The sequence below is a fragment of the Aulonocara sp. 'chitande type north' Nkhata Bay genome, linkage group LG20, assembly GCF_057382095.1.
Source record: "Aulonocara sp. 'chitande type north' Nkhata Bay isolate Kocher_YH1m ecotype deep benthic linkage group LG20, A_spYH_male_GT1.1, whole genome shotgun sequence".
In the NCBI taxonomy this organism is placed as follows: Eukaryota; Metazoa; Chordata; class Actinopteri; order Cichliformes; family Cichlidae; genus Aulonocara; species Aulonocara sp. 'chitande type north' Nkhata Bay.
The window spans coordinates 15,299,704-15,313,653 of record NC_141363.1 but is presented as its reverse complement, the minus strand read 5'-3'; the positions used below and the strand labels follow the sequence as shown (position 1 = coordinate 15,313,653).

The window sequence follows — 13,950 nt, the reverse complement described above, 5'->3', positions numbered from 1 at the left end:
GGTTCCATGTTTTTCACCCTTTTCACTCCTAATCGTACCCTAATTCTAGCGTTTAGCTGCTAGTACTATTTCTAGTACTCTTACCTGTACTAGGAGACTTAGTGTAACAGGCCTTTAAAGTGTAAAGGGCATATTGCATTGGTGGGCAACAGGAAGCCATTTTTATATATTTTGTCTTTATTTCAGAGCAAAGAAGTTGGAATCCAGATGCAAGATGAGCTGCTGAAGGTTACCACTGAACTGCAGACGGTGAGCACATTATACAGCCGTCCTGAGTGTAACAAGACAAAATACTACAGTCACTGAGACTAGCATGTTGACATGGGTTTGTGCTATTGATGAAGGCTCTGAAGACATATAACCAGTACCACACCGACTGCCTAATAGCTGAGGGGAAACTGAAGGAAGCCGAGCGGTTGGAGGAGAGACACACCGGCAAGTCAGCCGAACTGGGCCCCGGACAGCTGGGAGGGCAAAGGCGAAGCTCTGTTAAGAAGATGGAAAGACTGATGGAGAAGGTGAGCCTGTATTTCTGTGAACGATAAAGAACAACAGCAGTCTTAATATGTTTCTCACAAAGCAAACCACTTCCTGTATTCAAGTGCCAGATACTTGACTACTGTACATCCGGATATTTATCACTAGATGTGGTTTCAAGTTGTTATTCGTGCTAATTCTCTTTCTTACTTTTTATGTTTGTGTATGCACACGCAGAGGCATGGCAGAGTGCAGGAGACCCAGCTGAAGTGTACCAAGGCTCGTAATGACTACCTGCTGAATCTAGCAGGAGCAAATGCTGCCATGAACAAGTACTACCTGCAGGATGTCAGCACCCTCATCGACGTAAGAAACATGCACTTTGTGTCGGGTGATTGTATGTTCATGCATTTATGACACACCTCAGCAGAATAATAAATGAAAGTTGTCACAGGGAGAAGAAAAACAATAGTTTGAATGCACATTCATCCACATTTTCTCACGCTTTTCTTACACCCTTCATTTCTTCTCCCTCTCTCCTGCCAGTGCTGTGACCTTGGTTTCCATCTGTCTGTGGAGAGAGTGATGAAATGCTACCTGGCCAGCAGGTGGCGCATCCAAAAGACTGAGGAGACGGGGCTTAAGCAGTTGGAGACTGCGGTGACATCGCTGGACCAGAGCGGAGACAGAGATGCATTGCTGCAGCAACATGACGCCGCCTTCTGCCTTCCTTTCAGATTCAACTACCACCCACATGAAGGAGACCAGGTGAAGCTACCGTACCTCTGGTAGAGCTGTATGACCCAGCTCAAAGTGTTCAATAAAATGTGTGAAAGTCTAAGTATAAATGCAAGAACAGCCACATCCATTTAAGATAAGGTAAGGTTCATTTATTATAGGTGACCTATGTGTTAATAACAGACCTATACACAGGGTTCTACCATTTCCTTTATTTCATTCGCCTCTCTCTCTTTCTACTCTCTCTGAGCAGTCCCATGAAATAAAGGCTAAAATGCTCCCCTAACATCTTAAAAACAATACAAGTTACAAGTTTTCATTTCCTAGTGCTGTGTGATTTCACTGGTCAAAATATACCTGAATGTTTGCTGAGATCAGCACCACTTTTCTTTTACTATACCTTATTTGACATTAGTTTTATATCTCTTGTGCATTTCAGGTGTGCGAGGTCAGTGCGGAGAGCCAGGTGAGGTACGAGTTGGAGACCAGGTTCCAGCAACTTCAGTCTCGACTTGCTGCCGTTACCTTGGAAACAGAGGAGGTCAGCTATTTGTTTTCTGCCTGTTTCCTTAATGGTCTGTCTGACACTGCGTTAGCCAGGGTGGAGCTTTGCAACATGAGCCTTAAACCTTGAACTCGGAGCAGCTAAACCCACAAATCGCCTTTTTTTTTGCCTTTCTCAGATCAGTAAAACGCTTAAAGCCACACTCGCAGCCCTTCTGGACACTATGTGCGACAGCGACTGTAACCCCTCCCCCGATGTGCCCAGCAACCTATCACACGAGCCGCCCGGTGGAGGCACCCTTCCAAAACTTACCCTTGCCAAGCGTCGAGCCAATCAACAGGAGACAGAGACCTACTACTTCACAGTGAGTTAATGAATTGACATGATTGACAGGAGTTTCCTGATAGCAGTTTAAATGAGCAGTGGCTTTTTTTTCCAAACACAGATAAAAATGATCAACTGTTTTTGATTTATTCACTATTTCTTTCTTTTTTTCATCTTAGAAAGTGAAAGAGTTCCTTACCAGCAGCTCTCTGGCCTCCAAACTTCAAGCCAAACATGATATCCTACAAGATGCCATACAGAAAGGTACAAGGAGGATGGATTTAATGCAGTTTGTTCCAGTGTTGCCTTTGATTATGTCTGCAAAATATCCACATACATTAACCAAATTCCAACATGGCCACAAACTGCCTCTTGGCTTAATGAGCATCTTGCAGGTTTTGTCACTCATATGAAAAAACCTGTTAAAAATAAAACAGAAAGAAAGCATGACTGTACATGCTCCACAGTAACATTTAGAGCAGCCACAACAGGCCAAGTATAATAAGACTGCATCAGTGGTAGTCTCAGATTCTGATACTGTGCATTGCACTGAACTCTGTCATACACACACATATACATATGTTACGAGAGATGTCCTCACGCTCTCCAAAGTTATAGACTGTATACAAAAGATGGACATAGCCATGATGTCACTCTTTCACATATTTTCTGTTTCTGTCTTCCAGCTGAAGCCGTTGACAGCGACCCTTCCAGGTAAACAGACTGTATATAAGAGCTGAGAATAAATCAGTGTGACTGAAATGGAGAGAGTACAGAGGACATGGAGAGAGGACAGTGATGGGCTAAATTTAAACCAAAATTGCTTTTTCCATGATGTATACGAATCTATTTCTAGAGGGGCGGACACCTGACTTTGCAGTTATCAACAATACTACATCTTGACTGTCACTATGGGATCATGCATTTTATCTATTATATTTCCCAGAATGCAATGTGCTCGGTCAGTGCGCGTTCGGAAGTCCAGACCTGTTTCCCAATTCTGCCACACACTCTTCAATACAGACATACTGTCCTACATAGAGGTAACACTCACATTCATTCACACAGAAAACCAAATCCGCTCTTCATTTGTTTTTACTTGTCTTGTATTGTTTGCTGCGCTGCTGTTCAAACCTTCCAAATGAAAACCTGCCACATTGATGCAGAAGAATTGGGGATTGTTGAGGGTTCTTGCAGCACATGCGCACAATGACAGCCCCCCACCCCCCTTGCCCCCTCCAGTGTAGTTACTGCTGCCTTCGTGTGTATGGTCATGCTTATGGCTTACTGCTGGCTTTCTCTCCTTTCAATCCATTCCCCCTTTTATCTCCTCCTCTCTCTCTTGTGAAAGGATTAAAATGCACTGGCCTCTTTGCTGCCTCCTCTCAACTCCTCTATTCAGTGTGTGTGTACATGAGCGTATGTGTGCGTGCGCGTATGCTTATGTGTGCCTCTTCCCACTGCCTCTAAATCTTTATTCCCCTTATTGTCCCCTCTCCCTTCTCTTCTAATCTGCTTTTTCTGTGTCCCCGCTCTGCTGTGTTTGGCTTGGTGCAGAAGAAGAAGGCGAATGTCTCGGACACAGGTACTCAGCACCGTCTGTGTGACTGCTTATGCAGTGCATGCAGACTTGGGACTGTTTACCACAAAAAAGCAGTCACCATGTCTAAGTCGTGTCCAGTGCAGCTTTTTTCAGGGAAGTTTTAGCAGCAGGTGTAAAGCTCTTTTTATGAAATGTGTATGCAGTATTCCCCCTTCAGTCTGGGTCTCTCATGTTCATTAGCCAACTTGTAAAGCACTTTGCTCAACCTTTTACGATAGAATGTGCTATAGAAATAGAATTGACACTGGCAGCCTGGCCTCAGCAACACGCACCGTAAATGTTTAATCTACTGAGGCCCTGAAAAACTGGTGAAATACTCTTAATCTAACCATTTGCATGTTTACATACAGTACAACAGCTGAAAGTCATAGAAGTTGCTGGGTTTTTATTTATTTACATTACACCTATAGTTGTACTATATAATACAGATTTTTTTTTTTCTGTGTACAATATCTCATCTCTTCATTGTCTTCATCATTCACCTTCCACACACATTTGAGTAGAGTTTTTCACCGACTAAAATGCCCAGTAGACAAAAAAGAGCAGACAAGAAAAACTGGTGCAGCTGCAAATGCACAGTCACGTTAAGCTCCAATTTAACAACTAAAGAGTCAAAAATATTTCCCATTTTCTCTCATTTGATGATGATGATAGCTCAGTCATTTCAATGCACACAAAAGTTCAGGCATGAACTTCTGTGCACAATCATGAGACTGGAAGGTTGAGTTTATTATGAACCTAATAATAATGATATTAATTTTATGCATCAGTGAGGAAATTGCCTAAAAATCACCTTTACTGGTGATCTATCAAATTGACAATCATTATCAGTGTCACAGCCCTAATTTACTGTAGCACTTTAATCGTTGAAAATATCAGCTGTCGGTTAGCCTAGCATAGCGCATAAACTGGATGCAGAGAAGAAGAGTTAGCTGAGTTTTGTTGAAAAAGTAGTTTTTTCTAAAATATTTTTTAGATGTTTCTTTTTTTGTGTGCCTTAAACTAACATAGGACACTGTCAGTCTGCATGCTAGCTCTTGTTTCCACTGTGCTAAGCTACTAGCTTTAGCCAAAGTCTTTCTAGAAGTAAGTCTTGTGACTGGTAATGCCCCTGTGCAGTTATGTGGGCAGTTATTTTTGATGCCCCTATTTGAATGAATGAGAAAAGAGCCATAACCCTTTAATTATCGCTTGGTCTTAAAAACATCATGTGTAGAATCGACAGTCGAATCTGTTTAGAAAATGCTTTAAAGGTTAGCTAAACTTTTCCTGTGCATGTGCAAAGTTTCATTAAGGCTGCATATCCCATCTGAATCTTGCAGTAATACAAAAAGGATCATCATTACATTACAGAAGTGTCCCATAGATTTCTATTCAGGACTCTTTAAGTGTCGACTTGCTTTTATAAAGTCTTTGTTTTAGCTTTACATAATGGACAACGGTGGTTGTATAGTTTTTAGTTACTTGTAGCCAAGTGCCCTTAAAAGAACCTCAATTGATGAAACTTGTACTTTTCAGTCATCTTTAGTTTCTTGCATTGCATCTTTCTGTCTTGCATATTTCCCTTCCCTGTTATTGGTCTTCCTTTCTTTCATCCTTTTTTTCCTCCCCCTCTCTTTGCATCTCCCTCTGCACTCTGTTTCTGTCTTCAGCACCGCATTCTCGTCTCATCTCTCTTCTTCTAACCGTCTTTTTTCTGCAGAGCTCTGGACAGCAGATTCCTGTGGTGGTTGAAAGCTGCATTCGCTTCATAAACCTTCATGGTGAGTCAGTTTTTGTCATATCAGTAAGTCATGCTGTGAGAGCTTTGGACAGTGAAAATGAGTAGGTGGAAGGACCTGTTTTGTATTTTTTTTTGTGCACTTGTGCATATCAGGCATCTATGAACGCGTCATATGGTGTGAATATGTGTTTGTGTGTATCGCAGGCCTCCACCATGAAGGAATTTTCAGAGTTCCAGGCTCACAGAGGGAGGTGAACCTCCTCAGAGATGCATTTGAAAGAGGTAAGTGCTTTCCTCGTTTTTTCTTTCGTTTTTTTTTTTTTGTTTGTTTGTTTTTTGTACATGTGCTGAGATAGCAGAACTTTTTCCTCAGATGGAGAAAACTAAATCAAAGAAGGGAAGTTGTTTATTTACATTGCAATAAATATGTCAGTTAAAGTTTACACAATTAAAACTGCAGAACACTATAGTTGTTCCATTAGCACAAACTAGTGGTTTACAAAAACTGCGTTTGCAATGAAGCCAGAGCCAGTGAATGTAAGTCTAGCATAACTGAGGGTTGACCTCAATCGACCAAGTAAATTTTAGCAACTCGAATGAGTGAGCTGGATCATTCATGGCCATTTATTTACACAGGAATACTACATTTGTCTTTATCAAGCTTGCACTGTTTCCCAGCCATCTATCTTCTTCCACTTATCCAATTCAGGATCATTGTTGGGGTGGCTCGTGGATTCAAACCCAGGAAACTTCCTGTCATAGTCCTGGGATTTTTGAGCTTGGAATTTTGAACATTTTTAGTTTTGTACAATCAGTTGGGTTTTTTATTACTCACAAAATGAGTTTGATGTCTTTAGAATCTCTTTAGTTCCAGTTTCCATTTGTACTAGAGATTTATTGTTCCTCAACGTTTGATTTCCTTTTATTCACCAATCTCTGTGGTTTCATAGTTTCAGGTGTTTATTGTTTAGATTTTTGTGTTCTTTGTTCCCATTAGGTAGTTGTTTTCCTTTTCTCATAACCTTAAGTAGTTTCTGCTGTGTAATTAAAAACATTTTTTTTGTTTACCTAGTTTGCCAGTGAGTCCTGTATTTGGGTCCTGTTTCTTCCAGAACCATGACACTTTTTTGTTGTTGCTGTGAGGCAGTGATGCTAACTACCACACCAACATACCATCCTAAAATGGTTTAATGTGATTAATTATAGTTTTTCAACCATCCATCCATCTACCAATCACCATAGGGCTAGATGCATGCTACATTCTGGGCCGTGTCAGTAATCAGTTTTCAGTTATTTTTTTGGCATCAATTTTCCACCAAATCATTATGCCATATGTGGCTGTTTTAGACAGGATGCACTGCCTGAAACTGCACCTGTCTCTAAAACCACTAACCTTATCCACACACACACACACAACATTGTCCAAATACCCCAGCAAGTTTGTCTGCGGCCTGCTTGCCCATCTGCTCTGGATGCTCAGATGTCAAATTGCATGTGCCTCAGGATATCTCTGAACCCTAGTTTAGGTCTGACATGGTTTTTTGTTTTTTTGATGAAAAAGATCATGTAAAAATTATTAACTTCCCGCTAACCATTGGCCACAATGAGTTTTAAGAAACACCCCACAACAGCACACATAAAATAGGTCTGGGAGAAATTACAAATATAATACGTCTATAAATAAATATCTGCATATGACCACACAGATATCTGTAGGTAGGGGACGTGACTTTTGGTTCTAAAAGCTTTCTGGTTTCTGGTCCGCTTCTAGTTCGGTTGGTACTGACAGCCAGTGGCTTGTAAAAAGGTCATGTGAAGTGCAGAAGACTAAACGTTTTTCCCAAATCAACCTCAAACTACCGGCTGACAGTTTTAGCTTCTTAATAGCTCTTTGTATTCATAAACAAGAACTAGTACACAACGTTTTGGCTCAAATGTTCTTTAGTTACAGCCCTGAAAAGCAGACCATGTTCCAAGAGGCTGACACCAACGTTACAGTGTCCTCCTCATGATTCTGCAAGGGCTTGGATCTGCTTGGAGAGCGCCAAACATAGCACTTTCTTCACTTTTCTTCTGTGTTGCAGTTTTTAATACCAAAGCAGTTCATCATTTTCTCCTCATGTGGATGTCGCTTTTTTGAGAGAGAGAGAGAGAGAGAGAGAGAGAGAGAGAGATTTTTAATGTGTGTGAGTGAAACAAATCCTTTCAGTTTACTCAAGTGGAACTAAACGAGTATAATAGGATCACCCACTTGTCCGTGTTGTCAGCAGCTCTTCATGATTGAGTCAGCAAGCGAGTATTAACCTGTAACCTGGTCTAAGTTAGATTGCAAATACATCTTACCTTTACAGTTTTGCAAATTCTAACTGGCATGAATCCTTTTTGCCAGTGACTTTCATCATCTATTCGCTAACTTTGTCTTTTCAGCGCTGAGCTGGTAGCATGCAGTTTACACTGTGAGATCTGAGACAACAACATAGAGCTAAAAGGCTTCATAGAGTGAAGGAAAAAGCTCATGCCTGTGTCCTCTGCTACTCCGATTCAGTCATCTCACGTGTGTTTAACCTCTGTGTAGGAGAGGATCCTCTGTCAGATAGTGAGTGTGACCTGGACTCTGTGGCCGGTGTGCTGAAGCTGTACTTCAGAGGCCTCGAGCCTCCTCTCTTCCCCTACGACAGCTACACTCAGCTGCTGGAGTGTGTCCGTAAGACCCCTTATGTAACTTCTCTATGTGTGTGTGTCTGTTTTCAGATTGTGTACTGGTTTCACTTGGGCTTTTTCATGTCTGCTTTCAGTTACTCGAGTATTTCTGGAACATTGTAGTTCCTAGATACTTTCTCAACCTTGGTTAAGCTGACTCAGCCCGTCGCGTACTGTGCAGTGAACCATTTTTTGCCTGTGATCCTGTTTATCTTGATATAACTTCACTGATGCTCAAACACAAAGCAGCAAAAACAATGCAGCGTTGATGCAAGAAGATGCAACTTATACAGCTGGTTCTTGCAGCGCATAGTTTGCTGTGTGTTTATCCCTTCCACTATCTCCCTGTTATTTCTGTAGGTCTCTTCCCAATTCAGTTTTTTTATTTTTCCAGGACAGATGCTCTGAGTCACAATTTGCACAGCTAACCAGTGCAGCAAACCTGCCTGGGGGTTGTTTACTCCCCTTAAATTTGTAGATTTTCCATTAGTGGCATAGCATAATCAATCCATCCTCCTCGCCTCTTTCTTTAAGGAAGGATTTTGGGTGAATTTTGGTCAATGCAGGCTTGGAAAAACTTAAATGCAACAACTAAAAGTTTTAGTTCATCAGGTCATTTTGTTTTCTTCCTGTCATCAGAAATCGAGGAGGAGGTGGACAAAGCCGTCCAGATTAAAACGATTGTCTCGACCTTCCCGAGGCCTCTCCTCATTGTGATGCGTTACCTTTTTGCTTTCCTCAACCAGTAAGTTGCACCAAAACCCAGTGTGGGATATTTTCACATATCAGATATGTGCCATCCTCATAAAACTGCACACTCGTGCCAGAAATAGAAAGTCACCATGTGCGTGTTTGTGTTTCTCTTTTTTTCTCAGTGTGTCTCAGTACAGCGACGAGAACATGATGCAGCCCTACAACCTGGCTGTTTGCTTTGGTCCAAGCCTGCTGAGGGGGATGGATTCTGATGACGCTGTTGCTAGGCAGCCACAGGTTAACGACCTTGTCAAGACCATGATCCTTCAGCATGACAGCATCTTCCCCAGCCAATCGGAGCTGCCGGGCCCTGTTTACGAGAAGCACATGACTCTGGAGCAGGAGTACTGGTGAGAGGAGTACTCATTGATAAAAATGTTGTTTTTGCTGCAAAAAGACAACAACTCTAAGTTCTTAACAGACAGCAATTTCAGTGAACACAACGCAAAGTAAGAAAACAACTTTTTCAGTTTGACATCAGAAGCAGCGAGTTGCGACCTGCTAGTCATGAAAATAATGTTGTCTAGTCCCTTTGTTAACCCTTTGTTTAAGCCAACGTTCATTGCATTGGCTGCCCCTCACAAACCGATGGTTTGAAATGCAGGTGGGTGGGGCTCTTTGTTTACATCGAACTACAGAGGACTGATTTCAAAGACACCCTGAAAATCAAAGTGTAAAAGTTCTGCAGCAGGCTAGTTCATTTTGCAGAAATTTAATTGTAGCAACTCAAAATGGTACTCAATTTGTATGCCCCCACCTGCTCGTATACATGCATCACTATAAATAAGATGGTGGATAGTGTCCTGGGGATCTCCTCCCACAACTGGACCATCGCTGAGCTCCTGGATAGGCTGAGGTGCAACCTGGAAGCATCAATGGACGGAAACATAATTTCCCCGAGGTGTTCCATTAGGTCAGGTGGGGTCCTCAGGCCACCACATGAAGTCTGTTTCACATTGTTGGTCAGAGACATTCACACCAGTGTCCTGCTGGAGGTCATTTTTAAGCTCTGGCAGTGCTCAGCCTGCTCCTCCTTGCACAAAGGAGAAGATATCTGTCCTGCTGATGAGTTAAGGACGTTCTACATCCCTGTCCAGCTCTCCTAGAGTAAATGCCTCTCCCGGAGTCTCCTCCATGCTCTTAAGACTGCGAGGAGACACAGCAAACCTTCTAGCAATGACACGTATTGATGTGCCATCTTGAGGAGTTGGACTACCTGTGGAACCTCTGTAGGGTCCAGGTATTGCCTCATGCTGCCAGTAGTGACACTAAACTAATGCAAAACTAGTGAGAAAAAGTAAAAATACGAGGAGGGGAAAAAATGTCAGAGGCCTCCAGCTGTAAAAGCATTTCTGTTTTAGGGGTTGTCCCATTGTTGCCCCTCTAGTGCATTACCACCAAAGCAACTGAAACTGATTAATACCCCCTCTGCTACAAAACTGAGAGGATCAATATCCCAGAAATTCGGCTGATGTTTGATCCTGTACTCAGATTAAAAAGTGTACCTTTGGGCTTTTTTGAGCAGTAAATTAAGTAAATACATAAAAGTGCCTATCACGCTCAGTCTGAAAAGATATTTGTTGAAGTATTTACTGTCATCAGTAAATAATTGGGCAGCAGCCTTTTTGCTCCAGAGATTTGTTGTTCATGTCAAACTTTTAAGACTCAGGCTGAGATGGTTCCAAGTACATAAAGTATCTTCACCCCTCAGCCCCCTTTTCATGGTTCATCCTCTTGAAACAGAATTTCATGCCACGCCAAAGGCACTTCTGTGTAGCTCATAATGCTTTGTGTAAAAACATAACGCTTAATGCTATTAAGCCGATTGCTCGCTAAAATGGAACACTAGCCTCCAGGCTAACCCCCTACAACCCAAAGTCAGTCTGTTTCCTTCATGATCTTTTTATTAAAAATCATTCAGTATGACATTAGACCAAGCCTGAGGTTTTAGGGTCATTTGGGAAATCTCACAGCAGTATGAAGTCTTGCATAAAGAGAGGCTGTGGTGTGACAGTTAGCGGAAGAGAAGAGGAACCGAGCATGACTTTGGTTTTCTGCTTTTCTGCAGTGAACCAATCACAGAAGAGGGAGATGGTGAGACCGAGCATCTGCCCAGTGAGGATGGTCAGTACGCATAAGCACCAACCCTGTCACATTATTGTACTGTTACACCACAAAGGTACATTATAACCTTGCTTTGTGTGTCTGCTGGTGTGTACAGAATGGGAGGCGGTGGCTATGTTTGACTACGTGGCGAGATCCCCGGCGGAGCTTTCCTTCAAGCAGGGAGAGCCTCTCATCCTTCACAGCAAGGCCTCTTCTGATTGGTGGCGAGGAGAGGTGGGAGGGGTTAAGGGCCTCATCCCTCACAAGTACATCAGTGTGCTGGAAGGGTGAGTGACATTTCTATGTCACATAACCACTGCCAAAATGAAATTTCATGACACCCTTAAGGCATCATTATCATTTCATACAGAATTTACTGTTTTTGCCTGCTATTCAGGTCAGTTTATTCAGTGCCACAATTCAAAGTGAAATTAAGGCAAATCGGTTTCCCTGAGTGAGCGCCACGGCAGCCTGCAGTATGACTGGATAGATTTTCTTTAATAACTCATACGTTTGGATACTGTTAAGGTTTAAAGTTAGGAGTGTGGCTGCTTTGAACGACAAGTGCCGACACGGGCACCTTGGGTAATTCGATTCACTGAACTGGACCTCTCCATTACAAATGGCCCCACTAATATTCTTTACCAGTTAAAGTGACAGGAAGTGACAAAATGAAAGAAAAACAGCGTCTGTGTGTGTGTGTATGCTGATTGGATGCCATTAAATCAGATAAACTGGTAGAATTTAAAACCCACAAGTGGAGAGAGAAAGTATTTCAGCATCAATTCATATTCTCTGCTTGTGTGTAGGTGTCTGAACTGCATATCTAATTCATAGCGCCTTATACCAATCCCCAGTTATCTCTAATACAGATATGAAGAGATAACAGTGCTATGATATCCAACATTTATCAAAGTTAAAAACTGTGGCCTCAAACATTCCCAGGAGGGTGATTAAATATCAGTGCAGACTAAGCACCACCAGGACATCACAAGTTTCTCAAAGGTCATTTTCTTTTTTGAGGAGCTGTTGCTTTATTTTGAAGTTATTTTGTTCTTGTCACACATAAGTTCACCTCTGCTGCTGGTCCCTCCTACAAAACGTTTGTTGCTCAGTCTTCATCCCATATTTAAAACTGTACTGCTTGTGCTTTCTCTCGTGAAATATATATCTCTCTCCTTCTCCTCCCTTAGGTCAGATCGAGGGAAAAGAGAAGAAGGAGGAGGAGGTGGAGGAGGAGGCAGCACTGGAAACCTGACAGCAGAAGATCCACAGACAGAGAACACAACCCGGTACACAGAAGCATACACAGACGAACAAACACACTCAAATGCACACTGCGGTTTATTAAAAACATGTAATAGCCATAAACATCTAAGTACACAAACTCATACGTCTACCCAGCTCCACATTTTTGTACAAAGAAGCATATAAGCTCGTGTGCGTAAATAGACTTGAAAGTTCAGAAGTTTCTGTGTGTGTCTTCACAGGATGCGGGTGAACAGCGATAGCGCTTCGTTGCCAGGACGGCAGAGAGGAAGTGAGGGGAGCCCTAGTCGAAAGCCACCAACCTCCCCCGCCACACGACACCTGCCAGTGTAAGACTCGCACCTATCTTGACGCACTGCAGGCCTCATGCATGTGCAGCGTTACTCAGATTGATATAAATTAGGTTTGCAGCCAGTTGAGACTGTGGATAAACTCTGTTCAGGAAAAAACTGCATGAGGGGAAGTAATGTACACGTGAGAGCCACGAAGGTTTTGCATTACATTTTTTGTACAGCACCACATCACCCTCTGTTTGGACTGCTTACTGAGAGTTACAGTGGGAGAAAATAAAACTGTCATTATCTATATACGTGTGCATCTGTCTATATAAACAATGTGCAACATTACCATTTACATAGTAGTACACAGTCTTTATTTGCATACATCTGGTCATTTGCAAACTGAAGGCATATTACATCCACTGTAATATCTCATTTTTTTCCACTTACAGTCAGGTACATTCAGTAATTTTTTTAGGTTATGTATTACAAAAAACTGTATCATAAGTCTACACAGAACTTGAAACAAACTGATGCATTCTCATTAACTTTCCCAAAGTTTTACAGCTTCTTCCAGAGTAAAGGTGCACGCTTCTCACCTGGCATTGACAGCTGAGTTAAACAGCAATCTGACAGCCTACACAATAATTCGCTTCAATTCAATTGTTTATTATATAGCACCCAATCATAACTCAAGGCTCTTAGTACCGTAAGGACCCTACAATGACGTCTATGTAAAAGTGTAAACTATTTAAGGGTGGGTGATTTTTCCCGAAGTGGTTGTGGCAATCACCAGCCAATCAGGATTGGTGGAATGAGACTGTTGCTTTTGAGAAATACGCAGGGAGGAGCATCCCATGGTGAGACATTGAAACGAATGCTAGGATTGAGCACTCACTTTTAACAGGAAGAAACCTCCAGCAGAACCAGGCTCAGGGAGGGGCAGCCATCTTCCTTGACCAGTTGGGGGTGGGGGAGTTGGGGGAGGAATAAAAGACAAGCTGTGGGTGATTAATAATAAAAAATAATAATAATTAAATGCAGACTGGTGTATAAACACAGAGTAAAAAAAGGTGAATGGAGATGAAACACTCGGTCCATCATGGGAAGCCCCCAGCAGTCTAGACCTATTGCAACATAACTAAGGGAGGGTTCAGGGTCACCTGATCCAGCCCTAACTATAAGCTTTGTCAAAAAGGAAATTAAGCCTAATCTTAAGAGTAGAGCGGCTGTCTGTTTTGTTTTTTTAATGTTTCAGAACTCTTAATAACAGTGCACTATTCTGGGTTAAACTGCTAGTCACTACTCTTGTATTTTTTAGTTTTACTTCATGGTGCCGGTGTCCTTGTGTCTTTGTATCAGTAGCCCGACACACTGATGCAGAAATTTGTCGATTTGGCTCATCTCCACAGTATTTCTGAGAAGAGCTGCAGCTGCTTACAGGTTTAGGCGGGAGCAGCACTTTCTGCTGCTG

General features: G+C 42.2%; 1 protein-coding gene across 2 annotated transcripts in view; it reads left to right on the top strand.

Annotated features, from left to right (window-relative positions):
• Positions 1–13,950, top strand: part of LOC147305333 (SLIT-ROBO Rho GTPase-activating protein 3-like) — a 31,342-nt gene that overhangs the window by 12,213 nt on the left and 5,179 nt on the right. The window contains exons 5-22 of one of the 2 annotated variants that reach the window (XM_086276947.1): positions 187–249; positions 345–518; positions 715–843; positions 1,024–1,245; positions 1,655–1,756; positions 1,899–2,084; positions 2,224–2,308; positions 2,731–2,758; positions 3,602–3,629; positions 5,350–5,410; positions 5,575–5,652; positions 7,946–8,074; positions 8,710–8,815; positions 8,946–9,173; positions 10,892–10,947; positions 11,045–11,216; positions 12,123–12,221; positions 12,420–12,527. In XM_086276947.1, coding sequence (XP_086133073.1) covers positions 187–249; positions 345–518; positions 715–843; positions 1,024–1,245; positions 1,655–1,756; positions 1,899–2,084; positions 2,224–2,308; positions 2,731–2,758; positions 3,602–3,629; positions 5,350–5,410; positions 5,575–5,652; positions 7,946–8,074; positions 8,710–8,815; positions 8,946–9,173; positions 10,892–10,947; positions 11,045–11,216; positions 12,123–12,221; positions 12,420–12,527 — 2,054 coding nt within the window. Of the gene's footprint in view, positions 1–186; positions 250–344; positions 519–714; positions 844–1,023; positions 1,246–1,654; positions 1,757–1,898; positions 2,085–2,223; positions 2,309–2,730; positions 2,759–2,990; positions 3,088–3,601; positions 3,630–5,349; positions 5,411–5,574; positions 5,653–7,945; positions 8,075–8,709; positions 8,816–8,945; positions 9,174–10,891; positions 10,948–11,044; positions 11,217–12,122; positions 12,222–12,419; positions 12,528–13,950 lie in introns of both variants that reach the window. The other variant, XM_086276946.1, reaches the window with a different exon arrangement.